The sequence below is a fragment of the Caretta caretta genome, chromosome 8 (genome assembly GCF_965140235.1).
Source record: "Caretta caretta isolate rCarCar2 chromosome 8, rCarCar1.hap1, whole genome shotgun sequence".
In the NCBI taxonomy this organism is placed as follows: Eukaryota; Metazoa; Chordata; order Testudines; family Cheloniidae; genus Caretta; species Caretta caretta.
Window position 1 is genome coordinate 50,144,826 of NC_134213.1, and position 25,162 is coordinate 50,169,987.

General features: G+C 46.1%; 1 protein-coding gene across 1 annotated transcript in view; it reads left to right on the forward strand.

Annotated features, from left to right (window-relative positions):
- Positions 1-23,945, forward strand: part of TNN (tenascin N) — a 35,328-nt gene extending 11,383 nt beyond the window's left edge. The window contains exons 4-15 of the mRNA XM_048861074.2: positions 630-812; positions 1,909-1,998; positions 5,415-5,678; positions 7,223-7,486; positions 8,345-8,608; positions 15,655-15,785; positions 16,444-16,576; positions 17,586-17,737; positions 19,517-19,613; positions 20,390-20,557; positions 21,344-21,507; positions 23,072-23,945. Coding sequence (XP_048717031.2) covers positions 630-812; positions 1,909-1,998; positions 5,415-5,678; positions 7,223-7,486; positions 8,345-8,608; positions 15,655-15,785; positions 16,444-16,576; positions 17,586-17,737; positions 19,517-19,613; positions 20,390-20,557; positions 21,344-21,507; positions 23,072-23,218 — 2,057 coding nt within the window. The 3' untranslated portion in view covers positions 23,219-23,945. The remainder of the gene's footprint in view (positions 1-629; positions 813-1,908; positions 1,999-5,414; positions 5,679-7,222; positions 7,487-8,344; positions 8,609-15,654; positions 15,786-16,443; positions 16,577-17,585; positions 17,738-19,516; positions 19,614-20,389; positions 20,558-21,343; positions 21,508-23,071) is intronic.
- Positions 23,946-25,162: the final 1,217 nt, after the last annotated feature.

The following is a 25,162-nucleotide window of genomic DNA, read 5'->3' on the forward strand; positions in this document are numbered from 1 at the left end:
CCAGGTGGGACTTGGGTAGGGTTATGGTACTGCGTAGGCTGTACAGCATGGTATGAAGATCCTTAAAGAGTACAAGTAGTCAGGACTTCATCTGTACATATGGCAATGCCAGGCGCACAGCACTTCCTAACATCATGCTGGGGTGTTGTAGCATTATGGACTCAGACGGCAGAGTGCCAGTTTTGAATTGTCAGCACCACTCCCTGCAGTAGCTATGTTTTCCTCAGGCATCTCTGGGCCAGACCTGAATTAGTCTGACCTTACTTAGGTGATGAGATCTTCACACTGTGCTATCTCAATGCCCTTGGTAAAGCCAGTAAAGGGTTGGATTATGGGGAGTATGTATTTATTTGTAACAGAAGACATAGAAGCCAGAGTCCTCTATGGCTGGGATAGAGCTTTACAGTGAGTACAGTCAGGCCTGTTGAAAGAATAATTGCATTGTGTCTAGTTAACAACCCTTCAGTTCATCTGAGAAATTGTACCTGGTTTTGAGGCCTGAGACCCCTGGTGGAGGTAGTTTGGCTCTTTCCTGTCTTGTGTGCACACATGGAGAAGAGGTGGCTTTGGTGCTGCTGAAATGATAATGTGGTGCTCGCTCATCACCCTCCCCACTCTGTCTTCTGTAGCTCTATCTGCAGTTAGCGCTGCCTGGGTGACAGAGGAGATGGAGGACTCGCTGGAAGTGGAGTGGGAGAACCCCCCAACAGAGCCGGACTATTTTAAACTGAGGTTCAGCTCACCGCAAGGACAGGAGAAGGAGGTGGTGGTGCCTAAAAGCAGCGAACCAAAGAGCAGATACATCATCAGCGGTAAGTGACTGGATACAGCCCAAACGGGTCACAGCCAGGGAGAAATGGGGAGAGACAGGCACAAGAGAGAGGTTGACTCTTGAACCATAACCTGAGAAGAGCATCTCTTTTGTTTCTGTGTGGCTGATGCTCGGAGCAGACACAGACAGTTAGCAGAACTCTTTCACTTCATGCCCAGGCTGCTGCTGTGAGACACCTACAATGCATCCCTCTCCCGCACATGAGCCTTTATCCATGATGAGCCTTTATCCATGAACCTTGTAGTACATAGATGAAAGTCTGCCAAGTTAACCACCTGTAGCACCTACTGGCCAAGTTAGTTTGAAACTATACTGAGTTCCCTTCAGCACATATGTTCACTGATGATCGGGGCTGGAATTTAACTGGCAGAACCCCAGGATAGGACCCATTTCCATTCAATCTGATCTCAAATCATGAAAGATTCTGAATGTGAATGACCAGAGCACTTTATTTAGCTTGCTCTTGTAGCAAAAGAGGAGGTATTATTTGCTTTTTGTCTGGCTGGGAGTCTCACTTTCAATATTGCCAATCATATGGGGCAGATCCTCAGCTGGTGTATACTGGCATAGCTCCATTGAATTCAGTGATTTACACCAGCTGTGAATCTGGATCTACAGCTTTACTTGCTTCTTTGCACCAAGTCCAGCACTTGTTCACATCTTCACAAGTAGCCATCATGAGGATATTCTCTGTGTGTGTGGGTTGAAGGGTGATACCGGACATCACATGGAAAAGCTCCCCATGTGGTATGGCTAGTAAATGTCAATGCACGTTCATTCAACTTTAATTCTATTTTCATATAAATAAAATTTACTCTCTCATTTCAGACCTGGGAACACTAAGGATGGGTAAAATGGAAATCCCCACAATTTATGACCAGTATGGCCTGTAGAGATGAGCCTAAACCAAAACATCATATCCACATATTCTCCAAACAAGAAGTACAAATCCCAGTCCCACAACTCAAACTCCGCTGTAATGTAAAATCAGAGAGAAGAAGATGCAATTTCTCTAAGAAAACATTTATGTACTTTATTCCCTAATTGTTGGGACTGCTCCTTTTGTTTTCTTATAGGCCTGAAGCCTGGCACAGAGTACAAGATCACTGTCATATCCATGAAGGATGAGATTGAAGGAAAACCATCTATAGTGAATGGCCGAACTGGTACGTATCCAGAAGTCCCAAGGAGGATCAAAGCTCCCTAGGTGGTGATGCTTGTTTTGAGTTGATTCATGTTTTCAAGCTTCTCTCCACAATCATGAGGGTTTGAAACTAAAAAAACAAACAAAAAACAAAAACAAAAAAACCCAACCTGAAATTTTCAGGTAATCACCAGACTGTGGGAGCTAGGGCTTTAAGACAAACACCAAATATCGTGAGACTCAGCAACGCTGCATTGTAACTTACTATGTAAAACATCATCAGTCCAGATGAGCGTGTGGGTTACAGATGGGAGGTAGGACCAGCAGCAAGGGGAAGCAACTGGGATGCATGGAAGGTGGAGAGAGGGCTGGGTCCTCTTCTCAGAGGAGTGAGGAAGGCATATGGGGGGGGGGGGATGTTGCTCTGGTCACTACACTGTGCAGAGGACAGATAGCTGGCCAGGTCCTCCAACAGCCAGTAATTAAATGCTGCATGCGAACAGCAGGGCAATTCTGCCTTGTTCTCACTCTGACTGCATCTGTTTCTCATCTGTGAGATGGGAATCCAGGATTCCCCCACTACTGGAAACCTACAGATCCCCAAATGGAATCGTCATTCCGTCCCTCCCACATTTCTTCTCTGTTAATGGGATTGCTGGGTGGGTTTGGCACTGCCGAGGTCTCTTTTGTTGGCCACTGCCTGGCCGGAGTCTGCTGGACTTTTCTTTTGATCGGTGCTCTTGTTTACTCTTGACATCTGATTCCAGTTACCCTTAGAAGGAAGTGCGGTCAGGAAGCACTGCTGCCTTTGGAACGTGATGGCTCCATCTGTCATCTATGTTTTCGAACATTGTGAATATATAGATTCCATCTCCTTTTCAGTGGCTATTACTAGAATGCTCTCTGCTTTGCGTAGGACCATTCTAGTGCTGCACAGCCCCAAGGCTTTTCATGAACTTATTAATTCCTCTAATATTTTCCCCTCGTTCTCTTCAGTGTGACCAGATCAGCCAATTCATAGAAGTTTAAGGGAATTTGTAGAACATAACTGCAACACAGCTGCATAAAGTGTGCTGTCTGGAGTGCCAGCTGTGTAATGGTTTTGTGGAACAAGAGCTCCTTTGGGAGAGACCCACCCAGGTTGGTTGGCTGCACAGATGCTGCACGGTACATGAATTGTTTGCATAGCCTCTCCCAACACTCCAGAGTTAGTACCAGAGAAGGGGTGGAGAAGACCATCCTCCATTGCCAGCAATGGGTACAGTTCCCCAATAAAGGACATCTCACACATTAAAGTGATCTTAAACTAGGTCTCCAAAAGCATTAACAAATCACATAATGAGTTCCAGTGGCTGGAAGTTGAAGTTAGACAAATGGAGACAGGAATTAAGGTGCAAAATGTTAAGTGAGGCTAATCATTGGAGCAATTCATCTTGGGGATTCTCCATCATTCGAACTTTTTGTATTAAAACTAGATATCTTTTTCTAAAGGAGATGCTGTAAGTCAACCAGAAATTACTGGGGTGAAGTTCCTTGGCCTGGGTGGTTCAGGAGGTTGAACTAGACTAGATAATCACAATGGTCCTTTTTGACCTGAACATCTATGAATTATTCAATACTCAAGACTACCATTTTTCCTTTAAGATGATTCTCCTGCCATCTCTGGGTCATTCTCTCTCCTCCCTTCCTCATGATAGTGCGTGAAGAGGCCAAGGCGCCACTGGGATGCTTTAATGGAGAATACTAATTTCTTCTTTAAAGGATCCCTGTGTCAGGCCCTTAGTAAATGGACTAGTCCATTCCTCTGAGTATAAAGCTGGGAACCAGGAACTCCTGATATTGACTCCTGTGTCTTTGGGCAGTCATCTAGCCCTTCTCTCTCATTGTCCTCATCCACAGATAACAATACTTGCCTCTGGGGTGCTATTGTGAGGATGGATGAGTTATTGCTGGTAAAGTAATTTGAAAATTGAAATGGACTGAGTATTATTATTCTCCCCAAATTTCCATTCTCTTGAAATGGTATCAGTCTAGGAAGGAGTGCCTCCTGGATTCAAAACAGCTATTTAAAAGATAATTCTGCCATTTCGTCCACAAATAATGTATTTCAAGTTTTTAAAAGCCACCATATTTGTAGGACCCACCAGTAATACACTCTGAGCCCTACTCTCTGGCTTTGCACCAGGATTTAACTCACTAATAGTATTCTCAAAGCTATCTGCCCTCCTGCTGACCAGACCAGAAAGTAAACCAAATAAAGCTAGGTGTGTCTCTCCGCTGTCAGGAACAGAATAAAATTGGGTGGTGGAAAATACTTTCAAACTCTTGAAAGAGTTTGCTGATCACTGTAGAGTAAAAGAAATGCAGACATGCTACACATGACAAGGAATGTGACTGTTGTGATCAGGTGGAATATTGCTCAGGGAGTCTGTTAACCCTGCACTTTCAAACACTCTCTTAAAGGAATAGACAGCCCAACTCACCTGGAGACCGACCGAGTGACAGAGGACACAGCCACCATCTCATGGCACAGGGTCCAGGCTCCCATAGACACATACATGGTGAGCCACACCTCAGCTGATGGGAACACCAGAGAGGTAGCTGTAGGGAAAGACCAGAATACCACCACCCTGATGGGTCTGAAGCCAGGCATGGAGTACGTGATCTACATTTGGGCTGAGAAGGAAGGCTTGCAGAGCAAGAGAGCAAACACGAAAGCTGAGACAGGTAACTAATGGCAGGGGAAGAAGTGTGGAGCTTGATCATGATCTCACACCAGTTTATCAACTCCATTGACTTCACTGAAGTTACTTCTGATCTACACTGGTATTAGTGAGACAAGAATCTATCCTGTAAATTGTAATTCTCACTAGTAGGCTGAACTAGCTTTTAGTTGTGAAAATGGAGCCTTTTAATCACAAGTGCTGGTAGGGATCCCTATTCACAGATGCTAGTCATTAATATCAGTACAATGGAGGTCATTCAATTAGTAAAACATAGCCATCATCAAGGCCTCTTAGTTGGCTGAACATGGAATTAATGACTTGCCTTCAGAATGCCATAAACAACCTCAGAAACCTTCCCTAGGTCACCATTTTGACCTTTCCAAGAACTACCCTGAGAGTAGGACACTGAGGGATAACTGGTGTAAGGGTTAGCACATCTGGTGCTTGTGGGATGTGTTGGTTTTTTTTTTAACAGAAACGATATAGTTGCACTCTGGGTAGATGGAGGGTAACAGCCAGTCCCTAAGAGCGCTTTTTCCTGTGTGCTGATTCATGTAGGAGCTTTGCTGTTGGCCTAAGAAACAGTATCATTTTCACAGCTGTGGAAGGGGGAAGGACCATGAAAAGTGGGGAAGGACCGATGGGTCTCTCCTAATGAAGTGTTGGGGAGAATCCTCACTGTACCTTTTCACTGTTAAACCTTCTCTAAAAGAAATTGACAGCCCAACAAACCTGGTGACAGACCGAGTGACAGAGGACACAGCCACCATCTCCTGGAATGAGGTGCAGGCTCCCATAGACAGATACGTGGTGAGCTACACCTCAGCTGATGGGAACACCAGAGAGAGAGCCGTGGGGAAAGACCAGAGCACCATCACCCTGACAGGTCTGAAGCCAGGCCTGGAGTACATCATCTACATCTGGGCTGAGAAGGGAGGCCAGAAGAGCAAAAGGGCAAACACTAAAGCTGTGACAGGTAACCAGGGGAATCTCTGGGATGTGATACTAGCTAACTGCATACCACAAACTGCTCCCTGAAGATTAGCTGTGTTTTGTTCTGTTTTCTTCCAGCTTATTGCACAGTGTACATTATAGAACAATTAGTCATGGGGCCAAACATGGCATAGGTACATACATGCTGCAGGCCATTCCAAGATTGAGATTTAGGATTTACCCCCACTCCCATTTACTCAATTGCAAAATGTCATTGACTTTAATGGGGTGCTTGACTGGTTCCATAATGCACATAGGTCGGGGTGGGAAAACGTTTTGGCCTGAGGGCCACATCTGGGTATAGAAATTGTATGGTGGGCCATGAATGCTCACAAAGTTGGGGGTTGGGGTGCAGGGGGGTGGTGAGGGCTCCAGCTGGGAAAGCAGGCTCTGGGGTGGGGCTGGGGATAAGGGATTTGAGGTGCAGGAGGGTGCTCTGGGCTGGGACCGAGGGGTTCAGAGGGCAGGAGAGGGGCAGGGGGCTGGGGCGCAGGGGGGGTTGAGGGCTCCAATTGGGGGTGCAGGCTCTAGGGTGGGGCTGGGGATGAGGGGTTTGGAGTGCAGGAGGGTGCTCCAGGCTGGGACTGAGGGGTTTGGAGGGCGGAAGGGGGATCAGGGCTGAGGCAGGGGGTTGGGACACAGGGGGGTGGTGTCTCAGGGGTGCAGGCTCTGGGTGGTGCTTACCTCAAGCAGCTCCTGGAAGCAGCAGCATGCCACCCTCTGGCTCCTATGTGGAGGGTGCAGCCAGGTGGGTCTGCGCGCTGCCCCATCCACAGGCACTGCCCCCGCAGCTCCCAGAAGCAGCAGCATGCCCCCCTCCAGCTCCTATGTGGAGGCATGGCACTGGCCAGGTGGCTCCGCTTGCTGCCCCATCTGCAGGTGCCGCCCCTGCAGCTCCCATTGGCCACGGTTCCCAGCCAATGGGAGCTGAGGGAGGGTGGCGCTTGGGGTAGGGGCAGCATGTGGAGAGAGCAGAGCCACATAGGAGCCAGAGGGGGGACATGCTGCTGCTTCCAGGAGCCATGCGGAAAGCCCCCGACCCTACTCCCTGGCAGGAGCTCAAGGGCCAGATTAAAAGTTCTGATGGGCCGGATGTGTCCCGTGGGACGTAGTTTGCCCACCCCTGACATAGGTTCTGTGCAAACTTCCCCCACAGGGCTCTGCCAGTGCACCACAATCTTCCCCTATGGCATCTCCTGCTATTTTAGTCCTAGAGTATGCACAGCTCTGCCAATGTATCTAAATCCTGACTCACAACAAGCTTATTACTCCAGGCTAGGGCCCCCTAAAAGTTCTGCCAAGTTCTGAGTCCTCCAGTCGTGAGTCCAGAAGCACTGATAGAAAGAGCAGTATTTACCTAGTGAGATGTGAGTGATAGGGCTGACAAGTAAGCAGCCTTCTGTTTTCCTCCATCTCACACAATATCTAAGGGTATGGAAAGATTTGAGTCTAGAAGACATGGTGCCCTAGGGGAATCATTTGAGAATCCGCCAATAACATTGTAATAATCAAGGTTTTTACTCGCAGAAATTGACAGCCCAACTAACCTGATCACCAATCAAGTGACAGAGGACACAGCCACCATTTCCTGGAACAGGGTCCAGGCTCCCATAGACAGATACATGGTGAGCTATACCTCAGCTGATGGGGACACCAGAGAGATAGCTGTGGGGAAAGACCAGAGCACCACCGCCCTGACGGGTCTGAAGCCAGGCAGAGAGTACAACATCTACATCTGGGCTGAGAAGGGAGGCCAGCAGAGCAAGAGGACAAACACTAAAGCTGTGACAGGTAACCAGGGGAATTTCTGGAATGCGATACTACAGTAGCAGATTTCAGAGTAACAGCCGTGTTAGTCTGTATTCGCAAAAAGAAAAGCTGTAGCTCACGAAAGCTCATGCTCAAATAAATTGGTTAGTCTCTAAGGTGCCACAAGTACTCCTTTTCTTTTTACAGTAGCAGACTGGCTTCACATTGGATTAGCTGTGAATGTATCCTCCCCCTAGTTTGTTACACACAATATAAAATATAGGACTTTTTGCCACACAGCTATGTGCTGTAGGAGTGTGCCCCTTGTAGGCATCTCAAAGCTCTCAGAAACTGGTTCTCCTGTGAGAGGAAACAGAACTGGCAGAAGTGAGATGTAGCATGGGTAAATGCTATGTGCACTTCTCCCTCACACCTCTGCCAGTGTACCCCAACTGCAGTCTGTAGGGCTCCTACTAATTTAGTTCTGTCCCTTCTTGTTGGGCCTCATTCCTGACCTACAGCACCCTCGCTGTTCCAGTCCCAAGTCCTTTCACAGTTCAGGTTTGAGCTGGAGCCCCTAGCCAAAAATTCCACTCCTGGCTTTCCTAGGGAGTTGAGCCATTACCTGCAGCATCAATTGCAATACCACTGCTAGGGCATCTTCCAATGAACTTCAGTTCTGACCTTCAGTTGTCCCAATATTTCAGTCCTAAAACCCCAGAAGCAAGAGTGATGCTTAGCCATTGAGACATGAATACTGAAACCTATGTACATATTGTACTTTACCTAACTAAAGTTCTAAGAGTATGAAAATAAAGTTTAGAGACCAAAAGAAACAAGCTTCAAGGAGACAGTTTAGAATCTGTTCATAATGTTCTAATAATCCACACTTTTACTCAGACATTGACAGCCCAATTAACCTGGTGACCGACCGAGTGACAGAGGGCACGGCCACCATCTCCTGGAACAGAGTCCAGGCTCCCATAGACAGATACATGGTGAGCTACACCTCAGCTGATGGGGACACCAGAGAGATAGCTGTGGGGAAAGAGAAGAGCATCATCACTCTAATGGATCTGATGCCAGGCATGGAGTACATCATCTATATCTGGGCTGAGAAGGGAGGCCAGCAGAGCAAGAGAGCAAACACAAAAGCTGTGACAGGTAATGGGGGACAGGAGTGAAGGGAAGTTAGATAGAGACATGTCTATCCCTTTTTTATCTGGTGTTGCATGATCTCTTTTTGTATCACTGTGTATAAAGGTAACTTTGCCAATCAGGTATTAGCTACTTGAAATTCTGCAGTGGCTAAACTATCATGAAGATAACTGGATAACTATGAGCTGTTAGCAATGCACAGAGAGCAGAACTAGATGAGGCAAGAGCTATATGCACCCTGAAAGCTTGCAGATTGAAGGGTAACTGCACTTTTAACCCACCTCCTCTGTGGTCCACTCCAGCAATGGTCCTGAAGTCTGAGGCCTCTAGCTTTCACTTCTCTCTGGACAGGGCCCCATGTCCCACTCCCTTCCAACTTGGAGTTTTAGGCTGCACACCCCTTCTCTTTACTGTGATTATCCTAGGCAGGCCTGACAAATGTCTAGCCCCTGCTCCTTCGTTTCTTTCCAAGGATAACAACCCTGTTTTACCAGTGACCACAAAACTCATCCAAAGTAAGCACATTTATTCAAAGACAAAAGCATCACAGAAAAAAGGTAAAACAAAACAGACTCTAAATGCACACTAAATGTAACAGAAATAGCCCATCAGTCCTATAGGGCCCTGGTAGCCCTAAGTCCTTCCAACCCTTCAGCGAGGGTTGGGGCCGCCTTAGGACCACAACTCCTGTCCGTTTGCTGAATCCAAAGAAAGACCCTAAGGCTTGGTCTACACTTAAAATTTAGGTTGATATAGCTACTTTGCTCAGGAGTGTGAAAAATCCACATCCCTGAGTGCAGTAGCTATGCTGACCTAAGCCCCGGTGTAGACACAGCTGGGTTAATGGAAGAATATTTCCATTATCTTAACTGCAATTGCTTGGGAAGGTGATGTTCCCACAGTGGTGGAAAAACCCCTGCCATCGCTATAGGTTGTACCTATACTATGGGGTTATGCTAGCATAGCTACAGTGCTGTAGCCTCTGTAGTGTAGACATGCCCTGAGTCTGTGTAAACTCAGCCTTTTAAATCCCAAGTTCTTCCTTTTTCTCTTGCCTCTCCTTTGGTACTGCCCTAAATGAGTATATGCAAACCACCCAAGGAGGTGATACTTCTCTGGAGCTGTTTGCAATCTCAGGGATGGCAGTAATCTCCCCCGACTTTTTTAGTTCTTGGAGGAGCTGTGGTAACCCTTCCACCATGGAGTTGCATAAGATCCCTGGTCCATAATGCTACATAAAACATTCATAAACTTAATACAATATGGTTCCCAAAGATATTGCATATGGTTGCAATTTCTGTCACAAATGACATCTAATTTATCCTGATACTCTTTGAATTTGGTAGCATTTTACACCCCCTTTGCACCGGTATAAATGACTGCACAGGGCAATGGAGAACCAGGACCCTTATATTTTATCAGAGTTACTCAGGTCAGGCTATGCCTACTATCATAATGACAGTAGATGGTACTACCTGCGGCTCATTAAACTCACTGCCTTATGGGTAGCCCGGGAGGGCATAAGGCTAAGGGAGCAACCCCTGACAGAAAAGCCCCACTGCGTTGTGGGTGAAGTCAGGAGAATGAAAGTTTATGAGAGTAAACTCAGACAGAAAATCCGGAGTGGAGCCCCAAAGGTGGTCAGACTAATATCTTAGTATCTTTCCGGCAACTCCTGTAATGGATCGGGGACCAGATGTATTGATTCTTCCTCTCCTCTGGATTTTATCGGTGATGCCGAGAGAAGGGGGGTACTGATGCATGGGCAATTCAGGGCCTCCATATTATCTGCCCAGGCTTGCACCCTGGAGAGGTACTCCAGCTTTGCCTCAAGCGTCGACACAACACGGGAGGCAGCAGTCACTGGTTCTAAGCTCTTACTCGATTGGACCTTGTCAAAGGCTTTCTGAAAATCTAAGTACACTATATCCAATGGATCCCCCTTGTCCACGTGCTTGTTGACCCCCTCAAAGAATTCTAGTAGATTGGTGAGGCATGATTTCCCTTTACAAAGACCATGTTGACTCTTTCCCAACAAATTATGTTCATCTATTTGTCTGACAATTTTGTTCTTTACTGTAGTTTCCACCAGTTTGCCTCTTACTGAAGTCTGGCTTACTGGCCTGTAATTGCCGGGATCACCTCTAGAGCCCTTTTTAAAAATTGGCGTCACATTAGCTATCCTCCAGTCATTTGGTACAGAAGCTGATTTAAATGATAGGTTACAGACTACTGTTAGTAGTTCTGCAATTTCACATCTGAGTTCCTTCAGAACTCTTGGGTGAATACCATCTAGTCCTGGTGACTTATTACTGTTAAGTTTATCAATTTGTTCCAAAACCTCCTCTAATGACACCTCAATCGGGGACAGTTCCTCAGATTTGTCACCTAAAAAGAATAGCTCAGGTTTGGGAATCTCCCTCACATCCTCAGCCATGAAGACCGATGCAAAGAATTCATTTAGTTTCTGCACAATGGCCTTATCGGCCTTGAGTGGTCCTTTAGCATCTCAATCGTCCCTTGGCCTCACTGGTTGTTTAACAGAATTCCTACTTCTGATGTACTTACATTTTTTTTTGCTATTACTTTTTGAGTCTCTGGCTAGCTGTTCTTCAAATTCTTTTTTGGCCTTCCTAATGATATTTTTACACTTCATTTGCCAAAGTTTATGCTCCTTTCTATTTTCCTCACTAGGATTTAACTTCCACTTTTTAAAGGATGCCTTTTTGCCTCTCACTGCTTCTTTTACTTTGTGGTTTAGCCGCGGTGGCAATTTTTTGATTCTCTTAGTATGTTTTTTAATTTGGGGTATACATTTAAGTTGAGCCTCTATTATGGTGTCTTTAAAAAGTTTCCATGCAGCTGGCAGGGATTTCACTTTTTGCACTGTACCTTTTAATTTCTGTTTAACTAACTTCCTCATTTTTGTGTAGTTCCCCTTTCTGAAATTAAATGCTACAGTGTTGGACTGCTATGGTGTTTTCCCCACCAAAGGGATGTTAAATTTAATTATATTATGGTCACTATTACCAAGCGTTCCAGCTATATTCACCTCTTGGACCAGATCTTGTGCTCCACTTAGGACTAAATCAAGAATTGCCTCTTCTCTTGTGGGTTCCAGGACTAGCTGCTCCAAGAAGCAGTCATTTAAGGTGTCAAGAAACTTTATCTCTACATCCCGTCCTGAGGTATACCCAGTCAATATGGGGATAGTTGAAATTCCCCATTATAACTGAGTTTTTTATTTTAATAGCCTCTCTAATCTTTCTGAGCATTTCACAGTCACCATTGCCATCCTGGTCAGATGGTTGGTAATATATCCCTACTGCTAGATTCTTATTATTAGAGCATGAAATTAGTATCCATAGAGATTCTGTGGTACAGTTTGGTTCCTTTTAGATTTTTACTTCATTTGATTTTACACTTTCTTTCACATATAGTGCCACTCCCCCACCAGCATGACCTGTTCTGTCCTTCCTATATATTTCGTACCCTGGTATTACTGTGTCCCATTGATTATCCTCATTCCACCAAGTTTCTGTGGTGCCTGTTATATCAGTATCCTCATTTAATATGAGGCACTCTAGTTCACCCATCTTATTATTTAGACTCCTGGCATTGGTATATAAGCACTTTAAAAACTTGTCACTTTTTAGTTTTCTGTCCATTGCATGATGTAATTGAATGGGGCCTTTTTTCATTTGACTGTTTCTCATCGATCCTTCCTGTATTCTATCATCTTCCATCCTCTTCTCCTTACTAGGACATAGAGAATCTACATTAATAGATCCTCTCCTAAGGGATGTCTCTGTCTGAACCACGTGCTGCACCGTAACTGTCGGCTTTCCCCCAGTGCTGCACATTTGTTTAAAAAAATTAAAAATGAAAAATCAAAACATTTTGAATTTTTTCCTAAATAAACTGTTGTCAAAATTGATACATTCTCACAAAACATGTTGATTTCAACAAAATGGTATTTTTCAGTGCCAGAAAATTCTCGACCTGCTCTGCTAATACCTTTCAAATCTTACTCAAGACAACAGCTACGTTATTCCCAATGATTAAAATAATAGGCTTGTAGCAGAGACCTTGTATGGGAAGTTTTTAGGCCAAGAGGCAGTTTGTTTTTGGTGTCCAAGTTGTAACAGCCCCCTGCAGCTCAGACCCTTAACAGTAGCACTGTGAATTGGTTGGGAGAGCACAGGGAATGCTGACAAGAGTATCACTGGAGTAGGACAATGGATTCCAATACCCTAGATCTCCCTCTGCTGTCCAAGCTTCCACAGTACTAACCTGAGAGGATTTCTGCTTCCATACGTAATAAAAATTGATTTTTTTCTTAATCTCGGAAGTTCAGTAAATAGTTATTTTAATTGATGGGAATAACAGCTCATTGAATATATGGTGTTTCATTCACAGTTAATAGCTCCTTATGTGCGCTTTGATGTACCAGTTCCTGCCTCTCTCACCTGATAAGGGATCTTTGTCTGTGTAGATATCTTCTCTCTGTTTCTATTTTATGAAACAAAAACTCTCTAAACATAAGAGAAATAAGGTTCTCCTGCCTCCCAACCCTGTGTTCAAGCCACTGCTGCTCCACTCTTTCCATCTGTCTAACTTAGATACTTATATGGCCCCCATTACTGTAGTATCTGACAGGTTTCAGAGTAGCAGCCGTGTTAGTCTGTATTCGCAAAAAGAAAAGGAGGACTTGTGGCACCGTAGAGACTAACACATTTATTTGAGCATAAGCTTTCGTGAGCTACAGTGAAGTGGGCTGTAGCTCATGAAAGCTTATGCTCAAATAAATGTGTTAGTCTCTACGGTGCCACAAGTCCTCCTTTTCTTTTTGTGGTATCTGAGTGCTTCACAGTCTTTAATGGATTTATCTATCCTCACAACACCCTGTGCGGGAGGGCAGCCCCATTGACAGATGGGGAACTGAGGCACAGAGAGTAAGTGACTTGCCCCAGGTCACACAGGAAGCCTGTTGTGGAGCAGGGAATTGAGCTGAGTATTTCTGTGAGCTCCATGATGCTCTGCCAAACGTGTGTGGGTGTGTGTGTATGCGCACGTGCATAGGCTCCTGTGTCAATAATTCTGCCATACGTCGGTGGGTGGGTGCATAGGCTCCCAGGTCAATAGTTGGTGCTTTTTCCTGAATACCGGCGCTGCCCACCCGACACCCTCAGATTGAAACAGGGAGGGACCGTATGGATGGAGGTCTTTGTGAAATTAACAACAGGTTTCCAAAGAACCCTATCCCAGAATGCACCAAGCATTGTGTGAAAACTGGGAAGGATTCTTCAGCGGCTGCCTCCGCTTCTGTTTTTGAAAAATTCTGCTCAGGAGCTAGGAGGGGATCATTCTAGGGAACAAGTGTCAGAAACCACACTGGTCACAAAGGATGCCTCGTACCCTTCATTCTTGTATGTCCAGTATAAAACAATATCAGAGGCTATTTATGATCACAGTGAAATAGTATTGGTTAAAAATAAAGCCAGCCTGCTTGTCACACTCAGGAAACAACCACACAGATATTTGAATGTATGGCTTAGTCTTTGCTGTTTGTGGAGGCGGTCTGAATCACACAAAATACCAGAGATCAGAACCATAGAGATGTGGGTTATTTTGTACTTGTGAATTGTTAGGGTAAGCAAACATATTAAAATAAAATGTTTCTGGTGCCTGCAAAGGGAGCCACTTTGCCATGGATGGGTTATGTGGTTATAGATCGTTAATGCAAAGCCCCCGGGTTTGGAGAAGAGAACCCCAAGTGTGTTGCAGTGTTTACCTCTGGAGAAAGAGAAGGACCACCTTAATTCATGTCCCTGCACCATGACTGTAAGGATCCGTGAGACTAGAATCTGGGTTCGTGGAACCTGTTCCCAAATCGCCAGGAGGTGGCCATACAGAGCCACATTCAAGGGGCACTGTGGAGATTAGGCACTGCAGGAAGTACCACCCAAAGGATCCAGAGTGATAGCACGCTGTGGACTTCTGATTGGCCCATGTTCACTATTTTATCCTAGAGGGTACCCCAGGAAGTTGTCTGGGCAACCACACAGATCTCTGGCCTGCTGTGACTCCAGACCTCACCTCGCTTTCTGATCTCCAGTCTCTGACCGCAGCCTGACTTTGAGCCTTACTTTGGCCTCCTGATTCCAGGCTTGTAACAATCTCTGAGCTCGGGCCTCCAGCCCCAGCCTGACTCTTGCAACCTGATTCCAGCCTGGTAGTTACCTCTGATCTCAGGTCTCTGACACTGGGCTGACTCTGACCCTGACCCTTCCTTATCAGTCTTGGCTCTAGTGATTACTTTGATCCCTGCTTGCTGATGCTGCCTCATGGCCATCCCTGACTAATGGCCACCAGCCCAGCCATGATAGCTAGGCCAGAGCACCTATGCCCCAGTCCCTTACACTGACTCTTAACTCCTCAGTCTTTAGAAGTGAGAAATACATATTTACTTTCAGGCTGGTTAGCTTGTTTTTAAGGAAAGAGGGGTGTATTTTGGTGATCATAAACATGTGGGACAGGTAACACCGGCTGAAGATGAGCTTGGTGTTGGCTCAGGGTGCAGGCAAATGCTGTGTGAGCTTCTCCCATGTAGTTCTGCCAGTGAACCCAAATTCAGATCATCAGCTATTCCAACTCTGGATGCCCTCACAGCTCTGCCAATGTAATCCCGTCTTCCCTCAGTAGCACCCTATGCTATTTCAGTCCAGGGTGCCACCTCATATCTGACCTAAAACACTCCATCCTATTTCAATTTCAGCTCCCATGCCAGTGTATCTGAAGCCTGATCTGCAGCAGTCTTTACTATCTCAGTTCTGGGCCCCAACACTCTGCTAACGTACCTCACGCATTCCTCCTTGTTAACCATGAAATATAGTTTCTTTAGTTGCAGAGTCCCAGTTAACAATATTGGGAACTAAAAGCTCTATACTTCCATGCCCTATGCTGAAGATTCACTCTATGGGTTGCTTCTTCTCAGAGGTACTTGTACAATCAGAGTGTTTGATTCTGTTCTCTTTTTTTGTTTGAAATAGAAATTGACTCTCCCAAGAACCTCCATGTATCAGATGTGACACACAGCAGTGGTGTAGTTACCTGGACACCGCCTGTTGCACAGATCAGTGGCTACACTCTGACCTACCAGGCTCCAGATGGCACCAGCAAGGTACTGTGAGCTCTTCAATTCCTGCTTGTTACAAACCGCCCCAGTTTAAAGTGCACATGGGATGTTGGGTTTAGCCAATCAGATCCCATTATCAAGAACACATGCACAACCTTAGAATTGAAGTGAGAAGGTACCTCGGGGAGTGGAATATTCCATCTTAATTACACTTGTTGGGAGGAGCTGGTGTCCTACTGGACGGCACATACCACTGTGACTGCAGCTGGGTGTTGTGGATTGGGCAGATCCTTCACGCAATAGGAGAGTTCCATCATAACTGGCCTTGACACTGGGGGCAGGGATGTGTTTTAACTTTGCTTTTCCGGTGTGTTTATACATGTCAGAGGGCACCTTGAACGTGAGGTATCTCATTCATGAATGTGTATACAGCCTATTCCCTGTGGATACAGTTGTCTGTAGGGTCTGTGCAAGTTCACTCTTTCCCCCAAATCCTCATTCCAGGGACAGGGAATCCTCAACCTACCCACTAATATGCAGATGGCCCTGTAGTTATAGGGTACACCCTGCTACCAGCATTCTTCTGCCTGTGCCCTGCTCACCTCTAAAAGCATGCAGAGAATGGAAGCAGCATGGCCGGGAATAGATGACGCAGACTGTAGAGCTGAGCAGATCTTTAGTCTATCTTTTCTTTTTTTGGCAGGAAGTGCAACTGGGTCCTAATGAGCAAAGGTTCATACTGGAAGGCCTGGGACAAGGAGTGAGGTACACAGTCTACGTGGTGGCCTTTAAGGGAGACCGCTGGAGCAGAAAGGCAGCCAATACCTTCTTGACAGGTAGGGCTTGGCACTAATAATACTTAGCACATCTCATCTGTAGCACTTCGCAGTTAAGGGTTAGTGGTGATGGTTCCACTTTACAGAGGCTCAGAGAGATTAAATGACTCATCAAAGGTCATCCAGTAAGTTGGTAAATTGGGAATAGAACACAGATCTCCTGACTCCCAGTCTGGTGCCCTGGGCCAGGCTGCATGGTGGGTTGGAGATGCAGTTGGGGAAGAGCATGAGGTGACAGTGGGATGGCTTATATGGAGATTCAGATCCATCTGGATGATGTTGCTTGCAGAACCTACCAGTTGAGTACAATAGATAGACTGATTGTGAAAAGCTGATTGGAGGTAGGGAAGGCGATCACCAACTCTGGATGTGCTTGCATCATCCCAGTAGCATGGGGGCAACTTGTATCTTGCAAGCACTGCTTTTGGCATTCAGGAGGTGCCCAAATTAACTAACAGGGTCCAGGAAACTTGCATCAAAATGGCATCCTGTTAAGGTGTCTTTCATGCCAATATGATGCAGGGGTTTGTCCTATTGGGGAAGGTCACAAAGGCATTGCCCATTGTGGACAAATGATGCAAGTGGGGAGGGGTTAGTGAGCTCCCTCTCCATCTAGAACCAGTACTTCTCTACACATCTATGACTTCCCTACATATCTATCCCCACACAAATCCAGCTTTCCTGAGACCCTCTCGAGGACCAGGCTGCCTCCTGCAGTCTCCACTGACCCCATTCCTGGGCCAGGTAGACAGCAGGTAAAGCTAATTTGCAGCTTAGGTGGAGGGCAGTCTTTACCAGAGCATGGCAGGACCCAGGGCATCCGGGTTTGTGCTCCAGCTGATGGGTGCCTGTGGGGGTGCATATGGTGCAGGACTCTATATGATCCCATAATCCTAAGGCTGTGCCCCTGTTCAAACCACATCCTCTTTAGGAGACTCAGTTGGGAATGCCTCTCCAGCTTCCTTTTCAGACTTGCTGATGTGAGTTTTTCCCTGTCTTGTTCCCACAGTTGCCTTCCTCTACCCATATCCTGCTGACTGCAGCCAGACCCAGCAAAATGGGAATGCCACCAGTGGCATGTACACTATCTACCTGAATGGTGATGCTGGCAGGCCCATGCAGGTGTACTGTGACATGACCACCGATGGAGGCGGATGGATAGTGAGTGGTGCTGTGGTCTTTGCACATCTGTTTACTTTTTAAAAAAATCAAGTGACTCTAACGCTGCTCTGACATCCCTGGAGACTGAAATCTTCTGTTTATGGCCAGCAGCACTGGAATTATCCCCTCCTTTTACTTTACAGCTCCACATCAGTGTTTCCTCAACTCTTGCCTGGGAAGTACCATCTTTAGGGCAAGGGGATAGTTGCCTGTATGCCTGTTCAGTCCTTGGCCTCTGCTGAGACTGCCAATGGGGATGCCAGTTTTGGTGTTATGGCATGATCTACTCACTGCAGGTGGCGCCTCCTCCTGGCTGTTCTGGGGATTAGCTGTCTTCCAGGTCCAACTCCTCTTTTTGTGGTCTCTCTCTCCATTGTTCTCTCCCTCACTCTGCAGCCCGCCTCTCACTCCAGGAGCTGCAGCTTTGTCTTCATGACTTAGCCCTCTGGCCAGACCATTATGTGGTTTTCCCTTCTGGGGTATAGAGTCTCACTAGGCCTGCTGTCCAGGCAGTGCCACTCTGTCAGTGGCAGATAGGGGAACCTGGGACTGCCCACTACTTCAGGTTCCAGTCAAGGGCCCCTGCAACACGCAGCCAAAGTCTAAGTGTTCAACCTTGCTGCTTTCTCTCTGGGATGCTTCCTACTCTGCCTCCAACAGGCTTTCTTCTCTGCCCTTTTCTCTCCCAGATATATCCTTCCCTCAGGGCCAGGTTCCCACTCTTTCCAGGGCCTCCCTCCTTCCCTCTCTAATACACAGAGGATGGATGCAGACTTCCTGACTGTAGCCATTACTGTTGCCAGCTTCCTGGCTTTGTATTAGCCCAGCCCAGCCCCTCACCTGCTCAGCTGAGCTCCATCTTCCAGTCAGGAGTTGCTACCCCAGCCTAATCCCCTCATGTGGCCTATCTCACTATCGGGCCCTTTCTCAGCTTCCTTAACCCTTTTGGGACTGATGTGGGGTGAACACCAATCACGGTGTGTTGGTTGGGGACTGGGTCAGGTTCATTGAGATACAAAGCATTTCACTGGTTGGTCTCTTATTTCAGTCAGGCCAATGGTGTTAGTGACTGAATTTTCTTACCACCTGATAACTGTATGGTGGCTCATGTGAAATGAACGAGCAGTCTTGAGTCCAGTTCCTAGTAGATTGCTGGCCACAGCATAGAAACCATGACCTAAGGGCATTGTACAACAGGGCAGGAGCATAAAACTGTGTGATTCTGGGACCCCATTCTCCACTAGAATAAGATTATGTTCCTCTCTCCTTTTTTTTTAATGTTTTTATTTTAATGAAGAATGAATAATGCAAACAATTTCCCATGAATATTCATTCACACGTCAAAAAAAAGTTCTGGTTGGTCCTGTTGTATATCTAGTTCCTCTTTATTTAGGTGTTTATACCACATTTGGGAAGTCTGTGGTTCCTTTTAGCTTCACTATCCACAAACATGAGTGTGATTTGAGTTATACTAGGGCAAATATTTGCCCTAGTGGAAAGCAAATTTTAAATTTCCAGTCACAAGTGTATGCATTGGAAGAGCTTGTGTGCTTATCCAATCAGAGAACATTAAAAAAAAAGCATGTGAAATCACCTGGCCAATCCCATTTTTCCAACAGCTTGAATTCTGAACACTCATTAACGCCCCCTCTTCGTGGGCAGGTCGGAATCATGGACAAATGGGAGGAAATTGCAATCTCTAGTGAATATTCCACACACAGAAAATGAGGATAATTTACCCAATTGTTCATGACTCATGCAGCAGTGCTTGTTTTGCAGGTGTTTCAGAGGCGGAACACAGGGCAGCTGGATTTCTACAAGCGCTGGAGGAATTATGTCGAAGGCTTTGGAGATCCTCTGGGGGAATTCTGGCTTGGTACTGTATCTGTATGTGACAGGTGAAGGGTGGACAGTTAAAGACAGGCTTTATAGAGGCTGGCTGGCATTTTGATACTTATCTGAAACATGCAAACTTCTTAGGTCTGTAGTCAGGTTGGAAATACCATCGGAACAGCCCTGGGCTTGGCTGCTTCTGCTCTTGCCTGGAAGTGCATAGGCAAATGAAACAAATCTAGTGCCCACTGAACTTCATTTGGCTTTCACTCAGAGTGAACCAATGTTTTTCATACCTCAGAAACGGTTCAGTTCAGGAGTTTTGTGATCCTGTACCAGGAGAGGAGTTACAAGATATTAGCACACTGATTTAAAGGAGAACATGGCATTCACTGAAACATGAAGAATAGGAACAAAAAGTACTGTACTTGGCAAGTCATTTTCTGTATCTCCTTTCCGGCTGTTTCAGCTGACTGTGCTTAGATTGGCAAATTCAGCACGTAGATGTGACTGTGGTTGGGGTCTTTAGATTTACTTAGAGATAGTGAATGTTCCTTTGGAGTCTGGATTATTCTCCTTGATCTAGAAGTGAAATCAGACTCCTGTGTTTCTGATGTCATTCTGTGCGATAGTGCAAACTCATCCTTATCCATACGATGTAACTTCGGGATCAAGTCGGGGGAGAAGGTGGGAGGAGAAGGAGCAAACCACTGATTTAACCACAAATGTGGCAAGAAGAAACCTTGGAACAGAGAAAGTGAATGAATTTTGACACCTGTTTTCCCTCTATAGAATAATCACTTTGGTTTCTTCTCCCAGGTCTTGACAAGCTGCACAATCTCACTAGCAGTACACCCATTCAATATGAGATCCGGGTGGATCTGCAGACCTCCAATGACTCTGCCTATGCTGTCTATGACTTCTTCCAGGTGGCTTCGAGCAAGGATAAGTACAGGCTCTCGGTGGGGAATTACCAGGGCACTGCTGGTAAGGAATGCTTTGTATCCTTGCTGCTTCAGTCTCACATAATGGAAGCAGGCACTGGAATCTGGGACACTTGTTTCCCCATAAGAATGTGGGTTGGAATAGACTGGGATGCATTAGAAGTCCCATAAACCAGGTTGTTTCCTGGTGCTTCTCTAAGGAGAGAAATATACATTGGTATTTCTGGCTGGACCTCGGGAGCGGGCCCGCCAAGCCATCTCCTGAGAAGGGAGGGACTAGGTGTGGCTCACCGGCCACTGGATAAAGAGGCAGAGAAGAGGGAAGGCCCATGGAACTGTCCTCAGACTGGATTGGGGGGAGCGGGCCCAGCAGGCCACCTGCTGAAGAATCCAGAGAAGGGAGTGGTTCCAGCAGATGAGCCTGTGAAGGCATTGGAGGGGCTGTTAGGCATTCCCAATCAAGGAAGACAACATTGGGGGGTGGTGAGAAGAAGGAGGGTTGTGTGGGGAGGAATGGCAACCTGATCCTGAACTGAACTGGAATTCAGACTCCTTGGGAGTTCACCCAGCATTACTTCCCATCCTGATGATATAATGGCCTTTGCCATCGGTACTCCAGGTATTCCCTGCCCTGATGACGCCTCTGCCTTTGGCTTCCAATCCTCTCACCTGCCCCATTTACCACCTACGCCTCCATCCCTTTGAACCCCCACCCTCTGGGAATTGCCAAGTCTTTGGAACTGCACCCTCCTAGCCTCCACCCCTCTAGCAGTTTGATAGTGGCACCCCGAGATTGCTGTGCCTAACATCTCCTTCTCCCTTCTTTTAGGGGATGCGCTGACTTACCACAATGGCTGGAAATTCACCACCTGGGATAGGGACAATGATGTGGCTCTGAGCAACTGTGCGAGGTCACATCAGGGTGCCTGGTGGTACAAGAACTGCCACTTAGCTAACCTCAATGGCAAATATGGAGAAAACAAGCACAGTGAGGTGAGTGCCAGGGTTCTGCTACATGTGTGCTTCTTCTCACCAACTTCAGGGACATGGGTGACACTGGACAGCTCAGATGGTTCCTGAGTCAGGAAGGGCTGTCCAGACTCATCCAATAGTTATAGATCAGGCATACTTCTTCCCTTTAAAAAGGGTGTATTGTAATCAATCCGTGGCAGCCTAGGAACCTCACAGTCATTACTAGGGTACCCACCATGGCCACCTGTAACTTCAGAGTGACTGCAGAGATGGAACTCGCAGCATTCAGCCCAGACAGCACAGAGCCTACTGCTTGAACTAAACGAGCATCCATTTATAGTAATCGGTATAGGGTTTATGAGACAGACACACATGCACACTGAGTACTTCCAGTTCCATCCTTTGAAACATAGCTGCAGACACGCTGCCACTAGCTAGCTGATCACAGTACTGAACAGTGAATTTAGTAGTGCTGAAAGGTGCTGGATTGACAGCCATGAGAAACTGGAATCCTGTGTTTATACAGAGAGCAAGGACAGCAGGAGTAGTGGAACCTCTCTTGTGATCTAAGCCAGGATTTGAACCCTTGTCTCTAGAGGTAAAAGGCTGGGGCATTATCTTAGACAAGTTGCTTCATCTCTCTGTGCCTCTGCTGACCCATCCGTAAAGTGGAGATCCTGCTACCTGCCTTCCTTTGTCATTCGCTGTAGCTCTGCAAATGAAAAGCGCTGTATACGTGATGCTCAGGGCAGGGGCCCACCCCATTAGGTGTTGGCAACATGTGTCACTGCTGCCCCATGTTCTGCGCTGGCTGCTGATGGAATTCAAAGTGGTGCTTTTAACCTATAAAGCCGCAGATGGCATGGGACCTTGCTACTTGCGGGTATGTCTACACTGAGGCAGTGTGGGTGTTGCGACATGGGCGGTGGCTTGGACTAGGCACCTGAGATTGGACCCAGTTGGGGGCAGGTGGGCTTGAACTTTGGCCGCCAGCCTCAGCTTCTACAAGTGCTGCAACGCCCCCACTGCTATTTTTAGCTTGCTAGCTCAGGGAGAGCTATCGTGAATTTGTCTACCTAGGGGCTGGGAATCACAACTCCCAGCTGCAGTGTAAACACACCCTGAGAAACCACCTCTCTCTTTATGCCTTGCTTCTACAGCTGCAAATGGGCAGGAACTTTTGAACTGGAACTTCCTAATTTTAAAAGGGGGGGGGGCACACGGTTGGCAGTATAATACGCTCCACAAGGGGAACCTCAGCTCAGAAATGGGCTCTCCCTCAGACACCTGTCTGAAATAGTCCCGATCTGTTGGTGTTAGGGCATGACACAAAATACATCTATTTACATAGGTTTCTGAATGTGTTATGCGTGTAGGGGGTTCAATCTTGGTGCGTGCCCAACTGTATGTTTATTAACTTGTGTTAGGGGTGTCCAGAGGGCTGGCTGAGACTCTCTCTTCTTATTATGGTAGAGATCCAAATAAATAACAACCCTCCCAATATCTGAGTTATGTATTATTGTATCCCAGTGCCTCACACAGGGTTTACATGCTTACTAAAGGGAATTCCTTGTTCTCTTTCCAGGGGGTCAACTGGGCACCATGGAAAGGCCATTTGTTCTCCATCCCTTACACTGAAATGAAGATCCGTCCTCAATCATCCAGCAATGAACCAATCCTGGGGAGGAAAAAAAGGTCTCAGGCAGGGAAGAGGAAAACGACCAGGGCCTAAAATGGCCTCCAAGCAGGGCCGAGCCTGTCAATTCCTGACAATGAAATTCCATTATTTTGTAACTAAATGTAAGGACTTGAACAGCTTGTTCCAATACTTATGTAACAAATGTCCAGCCTGCTGCAGCCCCTGCTCAGAGCTCTCTGGGTTCAGCCTGCTTTAAGCATTTGGAGGCTATTGATAAAAGTCACCGGTCACAGAGTGGGAGGAGACTGATGGGGAATATTAACATTTACAGCTATCCTGATTGGCTGAACTCGACAAGGACCTGACTGGTCCAATGCACACAGATGATCTATTTTCCCTGATCATTATGAACTTTACAAGCAAGCTTTAAACTCATGCTGTGGCTTCCCACAACCCAAGTTGCTGACCCTCATATTTGCAAATGCCCTTCACTACTAGATATTGCTACCAGCTACTACTGTAACTTCTCAGGCCTCAAGGGGGCATTGTGAAGTTAAAATGCATCATTTTGTCAAGTTAAAATGCATCCAGTTAAAATGCACCCTTATCTATGTTGAAAATAACCCCGTGGGTTGATAATTTTAAGAGTCTAGTTTACTTGCTTCTATTTTTGCTCCGTGTTTTTCTTCTCCTGGTTTCCAGCTTGGATGATGAAAAGAGGCCATTGCACTTCACTTTTATTAATAATCAGCCTCTAGTCACTTTCTCTTTCAGATCCTCATGCATTAGCACAATGCCACAGTCTTTGGGGTGTCTACACTATGGGGAAAGATCTGGTTTTCAAACACTGCTTCTTTTGGAATTTTAAAAACAACACTGGAAAATTTCACCTAGTTTTAAGTTTTTGTATAAGCTTCTTTTTATAAAAACCTACATTTCCCATCTAAATGAAACTCAACAGTGTCATTTTAAAGCCCCTGGTTATTAAACCTCAGTTCAGGTTTATTTGTAGCTCACTCCTGAGCTGCTCCATAATTCTCTTTGGCTACAGGTTGTCCATTTTAGTGCCAACTCCAGGTGCTCTGTGTAATGCTCCCCCTGCTGACATGGGCTCTGCTGTGACTAGAGGAATGGCTCTCCCTCTAGTTGCTTGGAAAGGAAAATGGGGACTGGAATGAGGAATATGTACCAATAGGGGATTTGTTGTCAGATGGCATCAACATCGGAATAGCTGAGAGCACCTGAGTTCTCTGAATAGGATTCTCTTGGTGACCTTGGACAACTCATTTAATTCCTCTGCCTCAGTGTTCTGATCTGCAAGATGGGGAGAATAATAGTCACCAACCTACCTCAGAAGGGTGTTTTGTGTGTTACTTAGTTAATGCTGGCAAAGTGCTTTGAAGATAATTAAGTACTAAATATTATTTTGAATACAACAGATAACACTTCACAGGAGAGAAATCTCTTCACTCATCCCCCTCTCTCCTAGGTCCATGCAGTACCTGTCTCCTCTTCCTTCACCTCTCAATGCTAGATGCAGAACATTCTCTACTCTTAAAGGTACAGTCCCACCACTACAGGCGTTGAGCATCATGAAATGCTTTCTGTTAAACTGCTGGTAACGTTAATCAACCCTGGTTTAAACTCTGTTGTCTTGGGTCCTCTAATTCCAGCTCCATGTTTCTTCATACTAAAATCCCTCTGTATAATTTAATTGTAACTTTTAGAAAGCTGGTGTCTTCCAGCCAAAACAAATGCCTAGGAGGGAGTACAGTATATTCATGTTCACAGACTCCTAGGCAGGCTTCATAAAGAGGTGGAGGGGCACAAAAAAGTGGTTTTACTATCCTAAACTCTGCCTGCTCATGATGCCAAAATAAGATGCCACTCACAGGTGCCTGTGAAGAATTTTCACAGTATGAGGCTTGTCTTCACATACAGCACTAGTGCAGCTGTGCCGTTGTAGCACTTAAGTGAAGACATTCCTATGGCTGACAAGAGAGCTTCTCCCATCGGTGTAGTTAATCCACCTTCCCG